Source organism: Polyodon spathula, chromosome 11, assembly GCF_017654505.1.
Source record: "Polyodon spathula isolate WHYD16114869_AA chromosome 11, ASM1765450v1, whole genome shotgun sequence".
Classification (NCBI taxonomy): domain Eukaryota; kingdom Metazoa; phylum Chordata; class Actinopteri; order Acipenseriformes; family Polyodontidae; genus Polyodon; species Polyodon spathula.
Window position 1 is genome coordinate 30,784,997 of NC_054544.1, and position 24,628 is coordinate 30,809,624.

Below are 24,628 nucleotides of genomic sequence, written 5' to 3' on the forward strand. Positions count from 1 at the left end.
TTTTTTGTTCATTTAATTTGTTTTAATGTAAAAAAAAAAACAAAAAACCAACAACAACAACAAAAAAAAAAAAACATAAAAAACTCTGGGTTCAGTAAAGCACACACAGTGGATATGGGTATATAATATTATAGTATTGACATGACGTAATTCAAATTTTCATACGCAAAATGGATCAAGCAATCCCACAAAATACACTATGAAAACGTGCAATTTAAAACGACGGGCATTTGTCCGTACTAAGGAATTTATAGTCTTATTTAGGTTTATCTAAGTTAAAATAAGTCAAATGTGTGACTGGGCGCTGGAGCGCCACAGCAGGATATGACGCCGGGAGTGCAGTAAAAGCTGTCTGTCCCTAAAGAAGGTACTATTGTATGGCCTCTATTTATAACTTCCTAAGTGCCAGCAAACTCATCCCTTTTACCGAGGCAGCGATGCGCCAGCCCCGTCTCCCACAGTACTCTTTATTTGAGAAAGCCTATTCACAATCTCTGTCAGTCAAGTGACTCAAGTTATTCCGAGACTTCATCAATCAGAAGCATACAGCTCCTTCACTTTAAACCCTTTGAAATCAACAAAACAATGACTTTTCGAGGAAAACCTTCAAAACCGTGAAGCGTCTTATAAATTTCAAATTAACTTCTGTATATCCAAATAATAAAAGCAGTTCGGTTAGGAATAATCAGAAAAAAGTTACTAGGTCCAACGTGTTGAGTTTTACTGTAAATTATAACACAATATTGCAGTAGATTTTGTTATGACGTACCAAAAAACGAATACTATCACCAAAATGTAATCGATAATTAAAACGAAAAATGATGTGCTGTATAAACACGGCATTCCAGTCGAACGCTGAGGATATTGCGAGTCCACTGATAATAACTCATTTCACGGTCTGCGATAGGTGCTTCGAGTCCTATTGCTAATTACACAGCTCCCCTGACCAGGGTGCACGTTTAACGGGATTCTAATTAGACCACAGACAACCTGCAGCCGCATCACTGCAGATGGCGAAATTAAAAATAAATAAATAAATAAATAGATCAAGCGAATAGTTTACAGAAAAAAAAAATATATTTTTGCAACTTTATCAAAATAATGGATTTCTATATTTTTTCTATTACAGGCAAATATTAATAACCTATGGTTGGTCTAATAACATACTGTCTTTGAGTGCTGCTTACTAGTCATTACCTTGGGTTCTCTAAATGTGTCATTAAATCCCTAATCTATATTAATACTTTTTGGTTTATAGGTAAACTGCAGCATATATGTCAAGTCCTGTTGTGCATCTATATATAGGCTACTTTTTATATTTCAGGTGTTTTACCTGTTATGACGTATTAAACAAAAGGCATACCACTTTAAACTAAACTGGCTAGTATATTAGTATAGCAGACAAATGTTACGGCAGGTTCTTTTATACAGTACTTCAGTCTATGTTAATGTAGCTAACCGCAAATGTGAGACTACAATAGCTCCAAGCGTAAACTTAAAAAAAAGAAAAGCGGGGGACATCATATAATTTGCTTTTCTAATGTGTTTGTACATAAGAAAAGCACAGCAGGGATGCACAGTATCAACCACAAGCCCACACCTTCATGAGGAAAGTTGAAAGATTCTCTGCTTCATAGTCATCAATTAACATTTTTACGTTTTGAAGACTTAAAAAAAAAAAAAAAAATACTTCAAATGTTTTATTTCTTTTTTTATGCCGGAGGACAAAGCAAGTATGAAGATAACCTGTTTAGATAACAAGGGTTCTTCGTGTGTTAACGAGAGAGTTTATCTTCACACTAAAGCGTTTCCAGCTTGTATCTTGAACATCCAGCTTGTGCTTTTAATTGATATAACATTATTCCACATATCCTTTTCACCCGATACCATTCTTTCGCAGAGGAAATGCTAATGTATATTGTAAAGGTGTGTTTTCATTAACATCAGGTAATTAATGTACCCATAACAAATACAAAAGCTACAAGAGAATTCATCTGTAGTTGAAAGGAGAGAGAAAAAAAAAAAAAAAAAAACGTTATATTATCTACTTGACCGAGCCTGAGTTTTGCAGTAAAAAGAAAACTCATTCAGCCGAATCGTGAAATGAATTAGAAAGCAATCAGCTGCAGTAATATCTACTAAATATATCTATAACAAAATAACAAATGAGTCCAATTCAAATAACGTGGAGTAAAATCGTGCCTTCAAGCAACACGGTTAATATTGAGCGATTTTCAAGTTCACATCGTAAACGACGTTTTCATTCAATTCAAAAGATGCAATTAATAGAATTTTAGTATTTACATAATACCCTCCAAGATATAACACAAATAATTCCCAAACTAGGAATCCGCCACATCGCATGATAGTTTGAGCTGTTCTGTTGTGCTCATGACATTTTAGCAAATGCAATTTTCCCATTTAAGACCTTGTATGCAAAAAAATAAATAAAAAAAATAAAAATAACAACAGTAAAATAATTCTGCACGAATAAAAATAAAATAATAACAATAATACTGTAAAAAAAAAAAAAAAAAAAAAAAAAAACATTTGCTTACATGGAAGAAAGGCCTTGTCCCGCTGAATGTACATTGGTACAGTTCAGTTTAACAAGGTCGTTATTTCTTAAATGTTTTCCTAATGAAAATGTTGTATAGTGTTGTAAAGACAGCACTCAACCTCAAAAACAGCGTCACTGCAGCTTTTTATCTATTAACATGATCAAATAAAAGAATAAGTCACAGTACATCTGTTATGCAATTGGCTTTGACAGATCTGTGTATCGTGCTTGAAAGATAAATTGTTTTAGAAATGATCTCCTGAAATGCAATACCACTTGCAAAAAAAGAAAAGAAAAGAAAAACGAAAGGAAATCCAGTTACAAAGTTTTCGTATTTTCAAAATTGACATCTGATCTGCATAGCCAATGGATTTACATGGATTCGATTTTTAGTCTAAAGATTTGCTTGGTGTATATAAAATGAACAGCCATATACATAAAGGTTGAAAAGTCGTTATATGGACTTTTGAAAACACCAATCCTTTTATCTCAATGGCAAATTACAGTTCAATGCAATCATAAAACTAACGCTCTGAGACTGTGTCAGTCTTTCGTCTATAAAAATATAGGCTGCTCTAAATATAAACGTTCAACACACACACACACACACACACACACACACACACACACACACACACACACACGTGTGTGTGTGTGTGTGGTGTGTGTGTGTGTGTGTGTGTGTGTGTGTGTGTGTGTGTGTTGAACGTTTATATTTAGAACAGCCTATATAAAAAAGTATCCTTAAAAAGTATTCACATTTAATAGTCTCATAATCTGGGGTTTTGATGCATTAGATTGGAAATTTTTATTTGTGAGTCACACATTCTTCTTCACTGAGTCCACCTCAAAAAGAAAGGAAATAGTAAACAACAAAATAATAAAAATTAAAAAACTGAAATGTCATCATTTTTTAAGTATTCATCCCCCTGGGTCAATATTTGGTTGAACCACCTCTGGCAGCTATTACAGCCAGTAGTCTTTTCAGATAAGTCTCTTTTAACTTTGCAGACCGTGATGGAGCAATATATGCCCATTCCTCCTTGCAAAATTGTTCAAGCTGTGTCAAGTTAGTTGTGGAACGGCAATGGACAGCAATTTTGAGGTCTTGCCACAGATTTTTGATGGGATTAAGGTCAGGACTGACTGAACCACTCAAGGACATCTATTTTCTTAATTTTAAGCCACTCAAGTGTTGTTCTGGCAGTGTGCTTTGGATCATTGTCCTGTTGAAAGACAAACTACTTCCGCAGTTTGAATTTTTTGGCAGAGGGATGCAGGTTTTTATCCAGGATTTCTCTGTATTATGTGCCATTCATTCTCCCATCAATCCTGACAATATTGCCAGTCCCTACTGCTGAAAAGTATCCCCAAAACATGATGCTACCATCACAATACTTTACGTGGGGATGGTGTTACCTGGCTGGTGTGCAGTGTTTGATTTGGGCCACACATACCGCTTAGAGTTCAGGCCAAAAAGTTCCACTTTAGCCTCATCAGACCACAAGACGTTCTGCCACATAGCTGCAGTATCTTCTAGGTAATGTTTTGCAAACTTTTTGCAGGCAAGGATATGTTTTTTTTCAGCTAGGACTTCTTTCTTGCCACTCTCCTATAAAGGCCCTTTTTGTGGAGTGCCTTGGAGATTGTTAATAGATGAACATCATCGTCCATTGCAGCCGCTGACTTCTGTAACTCATTCAGAGTTACAGTTGGTTTCACAGTAGCTTCCCTAAGAAGTAACCTTCTTTTCCAGCAACTAAGTTTAGAGGGGTGACCTGACCTAGGCAGTGTGGTGGTAGTTTTGTATTTTTCCCACTTCTGTACGATGGACTGCACTTAGCTCTGAGGGATGTTCAATGTCTTTGAAATGGTTTTGTACCCTTCTCCAGATTTGTGCTTCTCTATAATCACATCTCTGACTTGCTTAGAATACTCTTTCGTGTTCATTTTGATTCTTTCTTTTGAAAGTCTCTACCATACTGTGGGACCATACAGAGAGATTTTATCCTCACAGATTAATTTAAAGCAGGTGATCCACTAATTTCTTACACAGGTGGAGTCCATCAACAAATTGTGTGACTTGTTGAGGACATATATTGCACCTGAGCAAATTTAGGCTAGATAGATAGATAGATAGATAGATAGATAGATAGATAGATAGATAGATAGATAGATAGATAGATAGATAGATTTGAGGCTTAACCTATTGCTTGACCTAAAACAAACCCATTAAGTTTTTTTTAGCTTATCCACAAAACTATATTGACCAGTCTTGCTATTTTAAAGTCTATACTCTTCTTTAAAATGGCATGTGAATAATACCAATATTTTCTCGTTTACTTTCTAAAATAAAATAACAATTCATTCAATGTACCAGAACAAAGCAGAGGAGTTGTTAAAAAGTATTATTTTTTAAAGGTTGGAAAATGAGCCAGTTTGTGCATTTGTACTTCGCATTGCAGTAATATTGTAAGGATACATATTGATGCACCACAAAAATAATTCAAATCAATAACGTGATTACAAAAAAACATACTTTAAAAAATGGTGTATATGATAAAATTGTATTTTGTTAAAAAGACCAGAATCTTGTGGCAGTTTCTCATATTGAGTAAGAATATCTTTGTATGAGAGGCAGATTATGGTATAGCTATGGTTACAACGCGTCAAGAGCATCTCTTATGTGTGGTCACGTGCCAATGTCAAATTATTTCATGAAGTCAGAACACCACACACACCATTATATATATATACTTACGAATATGTATATTATGATTATTATATATATATACCTATATCTATATATATATATATATATATAATAATATATATATATATGATATATTAACTATGAAAAGGATTCCTAAGGATATAAGGATATCATTACAAGAAAAAATAATCAACTTAATGTTACATATCTTAGAAACAACCAGCGTGACAGATTTTATATCATTTATATGTTTGGTTCTAATTTTCACAAAGTTAACTTATGATCTAAAACTAAATAAATAAATAAATACAGATTGGGGTAGGTTTTCAACACCGGGAAGTTGAGGGTTTATATATTGAACGTTTTTTTTTTTTTTTTTTTTTTAACTATGAAATGAACTTTAATTATATTAAATTCTATATTTATTTTGGGACTGGTAGATAGCAAAGATGAAATGGGTGCGCTTTGACACTGTGAGGATGAGGTAAGGACTCGTATTCGAGAATCCAGTGACATTCAGCAGGATCCTCTGATGCAGGTCTTCTGGAATCGGTTTTAGCACGACTCGAAGGTTTTTGTTTTCTCATCTTGCGTTGATTGGTAAAATGAAAAATAACACATTCATAATTTTCGAGCGACATGTTTTGCGCTTTAAGATTCTGCCCAGGGAACTGTTGATGCTGGATTAAGATGGGTGCATTGCATCTTAGTTGCATATTTACGAACATTAAATTGATAAAACGCCTAGCATACATAGCACAATATTATTTGTACTGAAGTTTAACGATTTTACTGTTATTATTATTATTTTTTTACCTCATAAGCTTCTTACCTCATAAGCTTCCAAACCAACTAACGTACAGGTTAAAAAGCTATAAAAACAAGATTACGGACATAATAATATCAGTTTATATATATATATATATATATATATATATATATATATATATATATATATGTGTGTGTGTGTGTGTGCATATATAGTACCTAAACATAAAATAGAACGTCCGGAGACAATCAATTACGATTATCAGGTGAAAATTTAAGAGAGAGAGAGATGCGGCTAGGTATGCCACACAATGACGGTCGCTAATTTTCAGTTCAAATCATTACAAAAACGTCATAGTAATACCTGCTGCTGCGATTTGATCATGTACAAGGGTAGTATGGTTCATAACTGAATCAATATTGCCAAGCAGGGACAAGCCCTGAACCCGTAGCCTGCACACAACTGTGTCTCAGCTCCCGTACAATACATGCAGATACATCTAATCTTCTAAAAGGCTTTACTGCGCCCATTTACAGTATCCAAATCACATTCAAGCAACGTTGTTCTGACAAATTTGCGGCCTTTTTATAGATGATAACTCTATCCTGCAGTATGATATTATTTTACTGTTATAAACCTTTCCAGGTTAAGATTGGGGGTCAGTACTATACAGTCCAGCATGGAATTAGCAAATGCCTGAGATGAGGAAGATACAAAGGTCCAGATACCATGCTTAGTTCCTGACTCACACTGTGCAGCCTTGGGCCATCTGACCCCCTTCTGTTTCCCAACTATTCACTGAGGTACCAGGCATTCCCGTGGGTAGATGTTGCATATCTGCTGGGCTGCTACTGTAAGTTAAGCAACTCCTTTAACTTATTAAGTGTCATTGTCCTCATTTGAAGACAGAATACTTTGTAATTTGTTCTGGAGCATTTTTAACTGGCAGCTCCCAGTTACTTGAATTTTCTCTTTACCTATGTTGTTATGAAACGATAAGTACAAATGTAATGTATCAAATTACATAAATACAGCTTGAGTTCAAAGAAAGGTGAGTTTGATACTTCATCGGTATACATAAAGCTCTGTAAGGCTCACATCAACCAGTCATCACTCTAATGTTGAACTATGAACATCATATATAATAGAGAAAACACAGCACCTTCCCATTGATCAACCACAAACAACGGCTGAACTTTATATATCTTTTTTTTATTTGTAATATCAGTTGTTTATCTCCTGTTGGGATGTTATTAAACATGCTTCCTTGGAGAGATAAGAAGATCCCAAAGTTGAAAACACACAGGGAAAAATAATGTTGTCTCATGTTAACCTACTGACAAACTTATCAGTTTTTAAATTTTTTTTTTTTTTTATAATGAATAATTTTTAATGAGTGGTTAGCAAATGGTCTCTCTTGAACTGTCAGGTCACTTGTTTGCTTCTTTAAAATTGAAGTTCTTTGATTCCTATCAAAAATTGAATTAGCACATGCCTGCTGTGCTTTTTCCTTGATAATTGAATAAAGTCAAGCAGACCCAGAATATGAAGTTCAAAAGAAGTTTAATATTTGTAATGAAAGCATGTTAGAACAGCCATTTAAAAAGCCTGCTAGAACTAACAGGGATTACAATGATGTTATCATAGTACTGGTAACAACATGCTATTTCCTGGTAATAGTTGTTAATAGAGGTTTAGATTTTATTCCAGAATTCCATGGCATTACATAGTAACACTTTGTATGATATTTTTGTCTACACAATATTTCCCTAAAGCACAGCATTTATACCAATATATTTAATTCTGGTGCAACTTTTGAAACTAGATATTCAGGTTGATATAAATAAACCTGTCATAACTCTGACTACATAGGCAGTGAAGGCATAATAATCATAATCAACAAACATCATTCAAAACGTGTCATTAAGAGAAAGGAACCACAGTTCCTTGCAAAATAAAACCCAGCTCCTGCCAGCAAAACCACTCCCCTTATACTTTATTTCAGATGCTCTTCTGATGTTGTCTCTAAGTACTGGATCACACAGGATAGGCTATCTACCTAAAGTTCTGCTTTATTCACAATTTCTACAGTGTTCAGTAACAAAATTTTTTCACATTTAAATGTAAATCCAGTTAACCACTGCTGTACATCTTGGTGACAATTCAATAGATATAAACGGGAGCAGATATGAATACCGCTGCAAGTTTATGCAGGGGGGGGGGGGCATTCCTGGACCCATGCTGTTTTCCATGGTTGTAAGTGACCAGCATACAGTGTGGCAGGGCAGTTTTACTCACCTCTCTGTTGACAAAACTGTTATTCACAGCAGTACAAATACACTGGAACAAGCCAGGATACATTTACAAATGGGATTTTAATCATGTTAATGTTTGGTTTTAACAAAAACAACATAGTACTACATTTCAAAGCATAATAGGAGTGTACTGCTTGACTCCAGCATGAAACAGGGCTGCTTTATTGGCTTTTCCAATGCATTGCATTACTGATTCAACTGCTGTGCATATGGTGTCAGATACAAATGTGTGTCAATAGCCCAAACACAAAAAGAGGTGTGTGGTGTGGGGTATTAATATAACACGTGTTAGTATTGCTCCACTACTGATTTCAATTATTCAGTTAACTTCCCTCGAAATATTACACTGTTCTTAGTGTATTCAGATGTCCTTCTGTACAGAAATGGAAGGCCATTCGGGTCAAAAACACATACCCAGTACACGTATTGATTTGGACTTATCAGAATACATAAAATAGTATGTGTTTTAAATAAATGTAAATTAACTGTGCATGTTCTACACAGGGGCTGGTCATTTTACAGTCATGCAGCGTAATTGCAAGAGTAGCCAATCACCTTCAGGATAACTTTTTAAATTCAAGAATAAGAAAATTGCAAACCATGGCAGCGAGAGATTTTCTTCTACAGTGTAAGTATAGGTGCTTACGACTTCTTGAGTCAACCATTGTGGACCGTGACATGGTTCAGTTTGTATTAAAAATTATATATGTGAACAATAGCAATAAATAAATAAATAAATAATATCACCCTTTTGGTAGACAAACATTTTCTTTGTCTTTTTCAGTGTCTTTCAATGGGACAGAAGACGCTAGAGACACTTTGTTCAAACCCTTGTCTTCCTAAACTCAGTTCCATCTGATGCTACTGCATATCTCATCATGATTGAGTGTTTAAAGTTTTGGATTTTTAAAAATCTTATTTGATTTTTTGAATTTCAATCAGTTTGTCTTTTATTCACTTTTAAATATGAACAGTAATTTCGTTAGTGTGCATCTATTTTTTTATGTTTGTTTTTTTTTTTTTTTTTTTTTTGCATTAAATGTAACACCAGATTCTGCATAGGCAGTTGCATTATTTATTTCTAGATATAGACCCAGTAAGTCTCAGTGAAGATGTTGTTAACAATTGCTACCAGTAGAGGGCGCTTGCTGTACTGTATTGCAAAATTGACAGTTATACGTCTGTCCAAATTACTCAATTTAGAGAGCCATGTTAAATAATACAATCACCATTACGTGTTGTATTGAGACTAAGTAATGTTCTTGTTAATTGACAATCCAGTTATTAAGACTTCCACGTGACCGTCTTTGTACTGAAATTACTAACCTATTTTTCTGCATTTTTCTAGTTTTCTCAGCATAATACCTTGTTTAAGGTAAGGTCTGAGGCAAAGGTTGCGTTAATAAAGTGAAATAATACAACTACTTGGAATATTTTATAACATATATTATTACTGGTAATTACTAAATATAACCCATTACTTTATAAATGTTGTAATACAATACAGGACAGGGGTCTGTATGTACTATATAGCCATTGCCTAGAAGTGCTTATTTTATCAGTGGCGTACTGATAGAACAAGGTAGTTACTGTACACTGCAGGCTTCTCTGTAATGGCCTAGTTTCACACTGAAGAACAAATAGGACACAAAAGTAGAGCAATTTCATTTAAATTTATTTTAGTATAAACATCACATATTTTAGCAATTCGATGTCAAATTACAGTGTATCATTCAGTGCAGGCATATACTGTACATTGCTTCAAAATACATAAAACCGAGACAATACAACGAATGTTTAAATAAATGACTTGTTGAAATGGCTGATGAAGATGCTCAAGTGCCACTCAGCAAACCGGCTCCTTTGTTTTGTTGTGAGGCCATGCGCGTGTCATTTGTTTTCTTTAGGTTTTTACACACTGTGTAAAGATGAGTGACCGGCCAGTCATACCCATACCGTTTCGATTGCCAGACACAACATTATGTCTCCAAATAAGACAGAGCAAAAAGTAATATGTTGATGTCAACACGTCAGGGTCAGGCAGTAAAACAGAAAACATCACGAAGTAGCTCATTCATCTAGCTCCGTCGTCAGCGCACCACACGTCTATATAGATATATAGATATATATATATATATATATATATATATATATATATATATATATATATATATATATATATATTGATATATATATATATATTCTATATTAATAATTAAGTATGTTTTTTGTTCAAAACCAACTAATAATCAATGTTTTCTGTATAATAAACCATCAAAGCACACAAGGTGTATTTTACGGTAGGTTAATCACTGGCAAACAACAGCACGATGAAGCACGGTTGAGTTACACAGTATTGGCAAATCAACCCTAATAATTCATCAAAACTAAATACCCATACCAAAATAAAATAACTAATATTGTACGTAATAAAACAAGTATATATGAATACTACTACTACTACAACTACGACTACTACTACTACTACTACTACTAATAATAATAATAATAATAATAATAATAAAACCCAGTAGTAGTGGTGTTTACTGAATCACGTCAATTGTAGAAGGCCATGTTGAAGATTTTATGCTAAAATGAAAAATGAAGCATTTCTTCTGCTGGACAGCCGCCGCTCAGTTTTCTTGTCTGCTGGTAGTAGTACGCGCAGGTTTATACTTCAACCAGCAGATGAGCCACGTGACAACCACTGAAAACAAAGCTAGAATGCTGGCTATAGACAGACAGATGGGGCCTATGGGCGATGGGGGGTGGTTGTAATTATGAACAAAGATCAGGCCCGTGAAGAGTAGCACGATCATGGAGAGAAAGGAGAACACGACGCAGACACAGCCCGCCGTCAGCGCGGCTCGTTTGCAGTTCTGGCAGCTCTCGTAGCGGGTGGATGCTGAGTGGGCTCTTGCGGTGTGCGTTGGGGCTGCAGTCTGCGACTCACTCGCTTCCGGTTCTGCTTGCTGCTGGGCTGCAGAGTAGCGAGAGAGAGGAGGGTACGGAGGATGGCAGTCCTGGGGTAAAGGGTCTGCCTCGATGTACAAAGGAAAAGCCTCTGTCACTTTGGTGTTGTTGGGCAGGTTGACGATCCTGTAATCCGGCACTGGTGTCTTGTGGCGGCATACAGGGCAGCCGATGCGCCAAGGTCGGTCTTGTCTGAAATGCAAAGTGGTCAGGCACTCCTCGCAAAACGTGTGCAAGCACTCCAATATCTTGGGAGCCCTGCGATCCAGATCGAAATAATTGTAACAGATTTTGCATTCATATTCCTCATAAGACGTGTCTGCTGCACAGGGCGCTTTAACGGATACCCTTGGATTTGCCTCTGCCATGACATTATATATATTTTTTTATTTGAAAAGATATTGCTCCTCAAACGAGGGTAGATTATAATCTCAAAGTGCCATTCCTGTTATTTGTTTTAAATCCCACCATCTTCCATTCGGTGCTCTATCTGTTTTGATGTCTCCCGTTAAATGTTAAACGGCGCTTCTGACGCTATGAGTTGAACATTGGTGATGTAATGCCGGTGCTTTTAAATGCAGGATAGGATAGCTGAACGGATTGGAGCTCAGAGAGATATGCCAGTCTCCAGCTTTACCGTTTCTTGCTTGTTTATTATCTATTCCGTTCAAGAGCGAAGGACTGTGATCACAACAAGGCTGGTTCAAAATAAAACAGCATCAGGGTACACAAAAAGACATACACATCATGTCATGTTCACAAAAAAAGAAAACGAAACCATCCATACCAAGTCCATAAAACGTTATATGCAGCACATTATTAGGTACCAGGAAGCATTATTGTGTGTGTGTGTGTGGGGGGGGGGGGGGGGGGTATTACTATCAATGTGGGGACAAAATTTGAGAAAAAGTCCCCACAAAGATAGTAACTCCTGAAATAACGACCTTATGGGGACGTCCCCACTTTGTAAAACACCTTTTTATGAACTAAAAACTGACTTAGTTTTTAATGTGTGTTTGTGTGTGTGTGTGTGTGTGTGTGTGTCTATATATACACTGGTATTTCTTTCCATTAACACTCATTCACGTAGGAATGAGGCCTATGCCATGATAGTTGCTTTTGTAACTTGTATTCTGTTTTTGCTCAGTGAAGTTAAATTGCCTACTGTATGCAAGCATGCAAACAAGTTGATTTGCTTTTTGAGTTTCATTGCTTTGTTATCGGAGATTTGCTCAACATAAGTTAGCAAGTTTTGAAAATTGGCCTTGTATTTATATGGTGGGTGTGACAATACAACAAAGAGGGAAGGTGTTAACTAATGAACTTTAGACTGGATCTTACAGGAGAAAAGTAGTCATACACTAGCAGTACAACAGATCACTGTGACTTGGAACCGAACCCCACAGTGTGCAACTTCCAGCACTTCTTCAAGTCCAGATAGGTATATCTTGTCCAGTGTTGATGTTTCCTCTGATTTGGGCCACTGTAGCTCATCTGTTGTTTGTCACAATACATTGCACAAGTCTACAGGCTCGATCCACCTTGACCTGCTTGCTATTGGAGTTGTGCTTTTCAGTGGAGTTTTTGGCAAATGTTGCCATTCCAAGAACTATCACCCTCCTCTGAAGGCACTAAGATCCCTCTGCTTTTGATTGTGGCTGAGTCTCAAATGGAGAAGGCTAGAGTTATACATATGAAACAATGATCTGCTGGTAAAAGCATAGGGCTGGAACACAATAAGTGGGACTTACTTATACAGCACTGGATGTCAAGAAAAAATATTTGTGATTGAAAGTTTTTCAAAAGCCTTCAGGATAAGCAGAAACTGAAACATCGAATCGTCCATTGGATAGTATACTCAGTACAGCTGAAATAGCTAAAACACTGGGCTAATTCAAGATACAATTAGTGGATTAGATGCTGCCCTGTAAATAATTGTGCTGGTTGGCTGATATATACAGGAGCTCATTCTAACACAACACAAGGTTTCCCAGTTGTTCCCTTAAAATATGCTTTCAGTAGCACAGTCGACAATATAATATTAAACAAATAACCAGACTGTATCCTGGTAAAATTACATTTACTGCCAGAAGTCAAAAATGAAGTTAAATGGTCAAACAAACAAAAAAAATGTATGTGCACTGCACATGTTTTCAGCTGCTAGCATGACATTAGCAAAACCTTACAATGGTGAGCATTCCCCCAGGTCCTTGAGCTTTGACAGGCACTTAGAATTTATGTTTACAATAAGTGACATTGTAAGTGAATTGTGTGTTTTAAATTGGACAGGAAACTCTTTATGAGGGTTTAAAAATGAATTATATACATTTTTTAAAATGCATTTATTCTCTTTTCTTATTCATTTAGTATACACATAAGCAATATTTGTCTAAACACACATATGTCTATAATAAAACTGACCATTCAGATATAAAGAGTTAAAAACGTGATTAGGTCCTTTAAAAAGCTGTTGGCCTACCTGTGCAATTGATACGCCAAAAATACATTCTTCACATTGTTTAAAAAAAGAAGAAAAGAAAATATAAAGTATCAGTAGTTAGAACATAAAATAAAAAACGCTACTACAGCCTCTGTATGTACATTGACAGATATGCCAGCAGAGATCTATTAGAGAACACTGAGTGCCATGAATCGGTGGGACTGTAGGACCATGAAGAGGGGAGTTGATACGTTTACCTGGCTGTATCACACAGTGATTTTGGTGGGTTGGCCCAGACGGAAGAATTTTGGAGGGTGCAGTTGACTCAAACAATTTATTCGTTCTTTAAGGTGACAATGATTAACCTTTTTAATAACATGCAATGTTCAAGTTTGGGTGCAGGTTTTCAAAAATGTTGTGGCTTGTTTTCAGAAAATGTTCCAGGTAACAAGAGCCTGTGCAATGTCAAGGGAAGCGGGGCAGAGTCAAATGGAAGAGTACAAGAACAGAACAAAAATAACGCTAGGACGCTGAAAGAGTGTACTTTGCGACACAGAACTGAATCCTCACAAAATGAAAACAGCAATGGAAACTACAGGAATGGAATAAATTAGGTTGTGGTTAAGGTATGTAGAATAGTTTACTTATCTATACTGTGTTGTAATTAGTGAGGGCTGTTTGGTTGGATGTAATACACATTCCTAGACAAATATATAATCTCAGTTATCAGTCGATGAGGAAGGTCTGCTTATCAATGCTGATTACATCAATTGATTCTCTTGATTTCTTCTAGGCACTTGAATTGTTCTACCTCTTTCATGGAAGCTCTGACGTATATCCTTGTGCAATTTATAGCAGCACAGCAATTATATTTGGTAGTGTAACTGATTTACTGCTTATCATGCCAATGACTGCTGCTGTAATTTATTTGTCTGTGGGGCTAAATAAAGCAGATTGGTTTGCTGCAGACACTTCAGTCTTTCAAAATAGTAAGAAAATGACCTGATCTTTTGTAACTGATGTGCGTTTAACTGTTCAATCTTGGTGCTTCTTTTCTCGGCTCATTTCTTACACATAGGTGAGTCATTCCACTAAATTAATATAACATGAACTTAAGGTGCACTAAATAAAGATCAGTACGTAGTCAATTATATATTTAGAGTGTATCTAAACCACCAGTCCTCAGAAGGTTTTGCCTGTTAAATATTCAATCCTTTCTGTTTGCTAAATATCATGCTGGTTCCTCAACAGATTATAATGTGTGACTTCATAACAACTAGAAGAATATCGCACTGGCCTGTCACTATATCCTGGCCAGCTAGACTCTTCCACTGCTGTGGACAAGCCTCATAAAATGGGACTGTTTCACCCCCAGGGCACAGAGGAAGCACTCTGATAGACCACCTGAACAGAATGGTTCCTGAGTTGGTTTGTCATAGAAGCCCATATAGGTACAAGGATCGCTCATTAAAACAGTTCAGTAAACCTGCTGTCTGACCTCCAGTGTTTTATTGTAGATGAGCTTGGATTACAGGAGACTGTTTCCCCCTCATCTGTCTACATCTGACATGTACAGAGGGGGATTATTGCAGCGATCCCCTGCTTAATTACTTCACTGATCAAGAAATGTCTTCTAGCATTTGCAGAATTCCTCACCAAAGTATGAAGTTAGGATTTTCTGTTTCAGTTTGCTGATCTGTTTATTAATTGCCTTCTGATGTCTGTAAATCTCTCTCTTTTTTAGCATCTCAAAACACCATAGTTTAGCTAATTATGTAAGGCATTGTGCATTACTCCTTGTGTAATAAGGAAACTACCAGTATACATTGCATAATTAGCACTCTTTAAGGTGAGCGATAAAATGGATATTAAAAAAAAGAATATAAAACAATGTTTAAATGTGCTGTTGTGCTTTATCTTTTGCAGAAATCCTCTCCAAAGTACATTGTGAAGAATCTCTTCCTTTATTACCTGTTTCGGTTTGCCACTGCTCTTGGCCAGGAGATCTTCTACATCACTTTTTTTCTCTGTACCTACTGGAACTTTGACCCCTATATTTGCAGAAGCCTTGTGGGCATTTAGGCAGGAAGCATTTGTCATTGCATCATGAACTCCTGTAAGCTGCAGCTGTGTACATAAAGCCATGTACATAAAGTTTTGCATCACCTTGAACTTTCAGATTGAGACATCAGAAAGCAGAACAGCAATATGGGCTAGTTATTTTATATTGCGTAATAAAAAAAAGTACATTTTAATAAAGCAAATTTGCAATCACTGTATGGTAGTACGTGCATCTTCGTGACATCATCAATGTTCAACACACATTCTAAACAAGGAATCTATCCCCCAGGAATCTATTTTTAAATGAACTGTTTGATTCCTGGTAAAATACTGATCTATTGCACCAATGTGACTTTGTGATGGATTAGTTTTTCCTCTATGGGGGGAAAAAAGGGAACTCCCCCACCAAACCATAACGTTGAGACTGGTGACTGTCCGATGAGTAATTCTAACACTGAGACTGGTGACTGTCCGATGAGTAATTCTAACACTGAGACTGGTGACTGTCCGATGAGTAATTCTAACACTGAGACTGGTGACTGTCCGATGACTAATTCTAACACTGAGACTGGTGACTGTCCGATGAGTAATTCTAACACTGAGACTGGTGACTGTCTGATGAGTAATTCTAACACTGAGACTGGTGACTGCCTGATGAGTAATTCTAACACTGAGACTGGTGACTGTCTGATGAGTAATTCTAACACTGAGACTGGTGACTGTCCGATGAGTAATTCTAACACTGAGACTGGTGACTGTCCAATGAGTAATTCTCACACTGAGACTGGTGACTGTCCAATGAGTAATTCTAACACTGAGACTGATGTCTCTCTGATGAGTAATTCTAACACTGAGACTGATGTCTCTCTGATGAGTAATTCTAACACCGAGACTGGTGACTGTCCGATGAGTAATTCTAACACTGAGACTGGTGACTGCTTGATGAGTAATTCTAACACTGAGACTGGTGACTGTCTGATGAGTAATTCTAACACTGAGACTGGTGACTGTCTGATGAGTAATTCTAACACTGAGACTGGTGACTCTTCGATGAGTAATTCTAACACTGAGACTGGTGACTCTTCGATGAGTAATTCTAACACTGAGACTGGTGACTGTCCGATGAGTAATTCTAACACTGAGACTGGTGACTGCTTGATGAGTAATTCTAACACTGAGACTGGTGACTGTCTGATGAGTAATTCTAACACACAGCCTGGTGACTGTCCGATGAGTAATTCTAACACTGAGCCTGGTGACTCTTCGATGAGTAATTCTAACACTGAGACTGGTGACTCTTCGATGAGTAATTCTAACACTGAGACTGGTGACTGTCTGATGAGTAATTCTAACACTGAGACTGGTGACTGTCTGATGAGTAATTCTAACACTGAGACTGGTGACTGTCTGATGAGTAATTGATTTTCTTTTTTCTGTGTTTTGAAGGGTCAGAGACACACTCAAAGGGGCTAATTGTTAGTGTTAAACAAATAAGAATTGTTCCTACATATTTAACCATTGATGTACAAGTGAAATATAGAAGTGAGCTGCAGTGTTTAAACATTAGGATGTGCGCAGTCTGAGGTTTTTTATTCAATATGTGTTCAAATCTTATCCATGCACAGGTAATGGTGTACACGTGTTGCAGCGGATCATAAAAAAAAAAAAGTAAAAACAATCTAAAGGGTGCATCTCGTGATGGCTTTTTGATGGTTACAAATGTTCCCCATTAGGTATCTCATCACATGTGTCTGTTATATAAAAACAGATCTTCCGAAAAGATCATACTCATGAGACATCTGAAGAGTCATGAGTGTTGATCATCAAAGGCATGACCTACACAGACAGTGTCCTCCTGTTTTAAACCTCTACTGATTAGATTAACCCAGTGAAAGAGATACAAGTTAACTCTGCAGTGATGGTCTGTGATTAACAGATAGCATTTTCCAACCTCTCCCCGGGGAGATGCCCATGTATGATTACAGATCCAAGTCTATGCCAGTTGTGCAGTAGCTTGGCCGCAGAATTCACTTGCTGCGTTGAAAGTTCAAGAGTTAATGTTCTGGAATGGCAGAGAGGTTATCGTGTCTGTGATGGCTGGCTTGCCCCGAGGATGCAGGCCAAAACATGTTCTCCAGGCTGGTGGCCACCTGGCTCCCTGCTAGACTTGGACAGATTTATTAAAAATGTGATTAGCTCTATTAGAGATTAGAATTTTTTTTCTATGAGTTACCTAGCTCCATGGGATTTACACACAAATATTGATGCTTTTCACATTCTGTTTTTCAAATCTGGAATTTCTCGCATTTTCTTTGTTCCTTCACAATTTGTATCATTTTGTAATGACAGGTTGCCTCATTGATTGTGCAGTTCTCCTTAGTCTTGATTGATTGTTATCATGTGTTGCTTTCCCACATGTATTTGGCATCAGTCACTGCATACTTTCATTTATGAGGGGTTTCCAGTAAACTGGGAGGGAGGCTGGTCTTACACTGTAGAGCTTGCTATGAAAATCACAATAGACTGGCTCCATTGTTATCACTGCAAATGATCCTAAGCTAAAAGGAAAGCATGGTACATTTTAACAGTGAATATGTATTTTGTTATTTGGTTTTATTCCATAACAAACCTACTTTCACACTTACTTTAGTTCATTATTTTTTCACACAGTAGAAAGCATGTATGAGAATGTCCATGAATTTGACTTTGTGATTAGCTAAGAGGCTGTAGATTAATGCTGGGAACTACATATTTTCTAGTTTAACAGTTGGATGAAAAGGATAGGAACAGAAGTGGAGAATGAAAATAAATTGAAACAAAAGAGGCTTTATTAATATCTCATACAGTGTTGTCAAAACAAAACACACATACACTGATAGATATTACGTCTTGCCTTCTAAGAGTCACACTGCCACTTCTGTATCTTTAACAGTAAGCCAGCTGTCTGGTTCTTGTGTGTGTGTGTATATATATATATATATATATATATATATTATATACATAAGTAAAAGGCAATCTGCAATTCTATATGAGAAGCCAAAATATATATATATATCTAATATATATATATAAAAATATATGTATACACCCTGCGTATTTCACATTTATTATTAAATAGATAAAAGCCCAATTCTTCAAATGAATGCTGCTGCTTTCATGTTACCTTTTGGTAAAACAAAAAAATAAAAAAAAGCTGAAATTCTGTTAAAACAATATGTGTATTTCCAAACTGAAACAATGACTGGTACTATGTACAGAAAACAGGGCAGCTTTTTGTTCAAGCAAAATGTTTTCTGAAGTGAGTACATCCTGGCCTGTCTCAAAACACTAATAAGCTGTGAGTCGCCCACTCTGTTACACAGTGCTGTTGCAGTAAACATTTTCCCTGGCTGATCACATGTAGGGATCTAACACTTGAACAATCTCCAGGCCCTGAACTGCAGCCTGTCATTACCAATCTCGCTCTGAGAGAAAGAGAAAGCCACAAAGTAGAAACAGGTTCAAGCATAAGATGCCGATCTATACATGGTAATGTGTTTATCTGTCAAGAGAAAGTGGTCTTTAAATAGCTCTTCTGGTTGTGTTGGAATACACGCTGCCTGGATAAAATTGGGAAACACTGAACTGAATCCTTTGGGTTCATTATTGACTGCCCCCACCACTTTGTTTAAGAATATATTGTACATAGATACTGTAGCACAAAAACATCTTCTGTTTATTTTTATTGAGGTTAATATGGCATGCAAACACAGCAGGCACAGTGACTGTGGTAAGCTGGTAAGCACATTTGACAGTCCTTATCCACATAGTAACATTCCACAAGCAGGAAGGGAAAGGTGCATTTTTTCTATCAGGTATATTTCAGTGCAACTCACCAAACTGCATCCCAGAGGTGCTATACTATAGTGTCCTATGGATTTTAGCTAGGTTTGTAACACGCTTTGCTTAAACATGCCTTATTTTAGTCATGAGGCTATTTTATTATTTTGTTTTCTTTGTTTGCACTGAATACAGCTCCTTGTAAACCTAGACCGCCTAATTAATTTTGTTATGGCAAATCTTATATCCTTCACAATTACTGATTCTGTTAAGGTATTCCGTAGCAATGTGACAGCCGAAAGGTATCCTTTGCTTCTTCAATCCGCAGTTTGTTCTATTGTATTGTACAGACTTCTAGTTAAGTGTAACTGTGCTGAGTAAAGCTATCTCTTCAGGTGCTCATCTGTTGCCTGTCATTGTGATGTCACAGAGAGTTTGCAGACACGCTGGAGGGAGAATCAAGCTGTGGTAGATCATGTAAACATCCTTGTCAGACAGACACAGAATTCCACAGTTTTCTAAGCATTGCATTAAGGACCTGCTCTGTCCAAGTCGTGACTTTTTAATTAAAGTTGTCGACAAAATAATAGCGTGACCAGTTTTAACAGTAAAATCAGACACAGTGCTTGCAGCAGTCAAAGTCATAATGCAGTTCATTTCTTTCATGCCGCCAACATTTTATTTAGAGAAAGTGGCCAACTATTCTTTCAAAGACTTTAATGATGCCAATGCAGCAACCTAGCCTACCCTATAAATATACAGAGAAATACATTTAACAGTGTCTCCTGGTGGACATGAATGCAAGATGTAGCTGGAAATGCTGAGAATGCGAATGCAATTGATTCTCTGTATAGCTGCAGCCATACATAAGATATAACTGAAAGCTTAAAATGTATTGTAAAAAGCTTTCCAAGTTTATAAAAACAACCCTGAAAACTGCAAGCTTGCCAAAACAGTGGCATATTTCAGACATTTATTATTTATTTTAGTAAAGGTTGCATCTGCTTGTTTTTAAATGTAATGTCTGACCACCCACAAATAATAATAATAATAATATATATATATATATATATATATATATATATATATAGTATATATATCTATACTATATATATATACTACGATTTATATATTTATTTATTTTGTTAAATAACAGCCTGTGCTGATACTGGGCACTCCATATACCGTAATGTACTGTATGTATGCTTTTTGTAAAAGTGAGATGCTCATTTTCAATTTTATTTGGCAGATTGTGATGTATGTTGGCCAGGTCTCAAAGGATCTCCTAAAATGGCCTCACCCCTTCTCCCCCCTGGTTGTGAAGCTGGAGATCAGGGTTGACGTGGAGTATGGAATGCCATCCACGCACGCCATGGCAGCCACCAGCATCTCCTTTACTTTCCTTCTCTGTACTATGCACAGACACAAGGTGAGGGCTGCCATTCAGAGATCTGATAGGGCTCAAGTGTTAGCAGGAGGGACCTTGCTGTCCTTGCAGTTCCGTCTTGTAACCTTTTCTCTCAATGTTGAAACAGAGAACGTTTTAAATGAGTAAACTGCTGAGAGACTTTGTAGCGAGCAATCCAGGATTCTCTTCTCTGTAGTTCTTAATATAATACAAAAACGGCTAAAGATATTGATGAGGTAAATCAGTAGCTGTGGATTGGGTTATCTAGCTGGAATGTTTTGTTATGGATTGATGTTTAACTGCTTGATAACAGGTTACTAGCCTGTTGAGGAGTATGTGTACATGAAGAGGTATGGACAGGATAACTGGTGATCATCTGTTTCCTTCCCAGCAGTCACTGGAACACACTTTCAATCGTTGTGTCTCCCATGATTCCAGCAAACATGAAATCAGATACAAAGCAGCTTAAAACAGTAAAAAAAAAAAAAAGATGCATGTATTAACTTTTAGTTCTTTCCTACTTATTGGTAAACAGAATAGAGTGCAAGTCTCCAGGCATTAATTAATCTGTGAAGCTGCTTTATGCTATAGCATGCCACATTTCATCACTATTAAAATGCTTGTGCACTGTGGGGTTTAGGTGGTACTGAAGCCAAGAAAAAGAAATTGGCTGGATGATTGACGTGGGAGAAATCCTTGTGTCTCTTCATTCTTTTGGGAATTGGCTCAACTGTCCGCAGGTTGAGAAGCACAGAGTTAGAGCAATGATTTTAACATCGACGTACAGATAGACAATTTCCTAGCGTGAGTAAGCATGCCTAAGAGCTATAGGAATGCCCCCAGAGAGTTGTGTAACAGTAGAAAGGGTAAGATATGCAGCTGTGGCTCTTCAAGACCTGTTCCAAACAGTGTGTGTGAAACCCTAAATAACCTTTAAGGTTTGATGCAGTGTTATTTTAAATGAGCCTGAAATATTAATCAACATGGAGTTTCAGTACTCTGATTGATTTTCTTGTTGGAGCTGCTATCGATCCACGTTGAGGATTCCAGGAATATCGCATTTCATGCTTCTTCTGGTGCAAAGCCAGTTAACAAGAGATTCGTCTCTAATGTGGCCCAGACTGCCAGTTGGACTAAAGGACTAATTGGTCTGTTTCTTGTATGCCTATTTGATAATAATGCAGAGTTGTTGAAGACTTTAATCTGGTTTGTACTAGATATTTAAAAACTGTAATGTCATTTTAATTGGAATGTGACTTTGCTCTTACTACAGCATATATTACACAGACAGATTTTGTCACAAGGATCACCTTGGATTTGTAACTAATGGCTTTTTAACTGCACCAAGGGAAGACTTGAGAAAACCAAGGATTTTCAGTTCTCTGGTACTTTTTGGCTCCCCGAAAAGAAATTCTTCTTTCAAGGTCAGTCTGAACGTTCTCTTCAATTTCCATACAAAACCATACATCTCGAAACTCATCGTTCTCAGGGTTAGGGTTAGGGCTACTTTGTGGTACAAGCATTTTTATGTCCCCACCCCCCCATATCATACAGTCATCAAAAGGGCTGCACATTTCTGGCTTAAACAGATGGCTGTCATGCTGCTGTGTCCATTTTGGGTTTCTGTTGGGGATCTCAATGAACCACCCCACCTCCTGTAGCAGGTTATTGATTCAGCGTTCAGGCTTGCTTCAGCATTATCCCCCCCCCCCCCCACCTCAGTTTATGGCACCCTGAAACCCTTGAGACCACCTGAATGATTTCCATTTCCATCGCTGCTGTGCTGTTTCCTGGTGGGAAGTGACTGCCATCACATTTGAATTGTTAAATTATGAATTGTATTGTTAAAGAATGACAGTTCTTGTGTGTCATCTTTTAGCTTTGGCATAGTCAGCAGCTCGGCCTTTTGAAGCAGATCCTCTGAGCAGCCATTTGATAAGGTGCACTCTGATTGAGACACACAATTACCCAGCCAGGAGCATTAAGAGAGCCCTATGTACTGCACTCTGAAAAATAAATTGACAGTGTGACCAGAAAAATATATACATATATTTTCAGTTGGCATTACATGCTCCACACGGTCACAAGCTGAACCAGGTTGTCTCTATCTGATGAAGGTTTTGCTGGCGGCGGTGTGCAGATGAAGCAGACACGTGTACACCCCAGATTGCTCCGAATCTCATGTCATAATACTCAATAATGTTATATCAAGACAAGTGCAGTAGCTTATTGCTGGGGAAAAAGATGAGAATGCGAGCGATGGTAGTCTGGACTGGCGCCCCTGCCCAGATAGCTGATCTTGTTCTTAATTATTGAATGGATTGGTTTTAGTTTATATTTTGTTATGTTCTGCTTCTCTTGTATTCCAGGTATTGCAGAACACGTAGCCAGATTGTTTTCCATATATATATATTATATTATATATATATGTCAATATATATATTATATATATATCTCAAGATATATATATATATATATATATATCACTGACCAACCAGATAAACAATATTGATTTAAATCTTTCAATTTCCTAATTAAATATGAAATAACGCAAGTGGATCTGCTTCCATCTGTATGAATGGATCAAGACCGGAAGCTCTTTTGTAATTAACATCAGAATGCTTCTGAACTGTAAGATTATATCCTACATTCATTCTTATGTTTCGCATCAGTGTTCATTCATATTATCTTTTTATAGTCCCTGAGAGTAGGGGTGGGAGGGGAGAACCAGGACTTTTGGGTTTATGTTTTTCATTTAATTACCTTCCAGAAGAACTTTCCAGCTACAAGTTTATTTGATTATGCCAGTTTGTTACATATGCTATCTACTATTGCTCAATGCACAGATAATGCCACAGACTGAAGGGCATAATACCCTTTTAAAAGGGAACATGTTCTACTTATCTATGACCGGTAGCGAGTCCTCTTTTCTGTTTGATAGTATCAATTTGAGTTGGGCTTGATGGCTGCAGTAGTCCTGTCTGCTCTGGTGTCCCTCAGCAGACTGTACACTGGAATGCACAAATTGCTAGTGAGTACTTCAGAGACGTGACAGGAACAATAAGAAAAGGCTCTAGCAATATGGAATGCTTTTCATTTCTCTTTTATGATTTTAAAGCGCATCTGAAAGGTATTTTCCTCCTTCATATTTCAGGATGTGATCTGCGGTGTCCTTATTATTGCTGTGGTGATTGCACCTACCTATCCTTTCTGAGACGTGTGCACCACCTCACCAGGCCCTACATCCCCGTTTTTTGCTGTGGTAGTGCCCTTTCTCATGAGCTACTACTACCCAAACCTGGTCGATTTAGTGCCAAGTTTGCCACCTCTTCATCAGAAAAAAATTAGTAAAACTTGTACAACTTATGACAATCAAGTGAAAGTCACTGGAATAGCTGGAATGGATGAAAAAATGTAACTTTGTTGAGACCTCTGATTGGTTAAGGTTTTCTCACTTTTTTGGGTGTAAAGGTAACGGCAAAAAAACTACAGACACTAGTGTAGCTGTATATAATAAATAAAGATTCTTTATTATACCTGAAGTTACTTTTAAAATGAAATCCGCTTTTA

The 24,628-nt window shown here is 36.9% G+C and overlaps 2 protein-coding genes across 2 annotated transcripts; one reads left to right on the forward strand and one right to left on the reverse strand.

Moving 5' to 3' along the window:
- Positions 1-10,867: 10,867 nt before the first annotated feature.
- On the reverse strand, positions 10,868-12,084 carry LOC121323585 (E3 ubiquitin-protein ligase RNF183-like). Its single transcript, XM_041264725.1, has one exon. It carries the CDS (start codon positions 11,696-11,698, stop codon positions 10,991-10,993), a length of 708 nt encoding a protein of 235 aa, XP_041120659.1. The 5' UTR covers positions 11,699-12,084; the 3' UTR covers positions 10,868-10,990.
- Positions 12,085-15,183: 3,099 nt separating this feature from the next.
- LOC121323448 (sphingosine-1-phosphate phosphatase 2-like) lies at positions 15,184-24,272 on the forward strand. Its single transcript, XM_041264541.1, has 5 exons — positions 15,184-15,198; positions 15,697-15,845; positions 20,890-21,079; positions 24,000-24,089; positions 24,213-24,272. Exons 1-5 carry the CDS (start codon positions 15,184-15,186, stop codon positions 24,270-24,272), a joined length of 504 nt encoding a protein of 167 aa, XP_041120475.1.
- Positions 24,273-24,628: the final 356 nt, after the last annotated feature.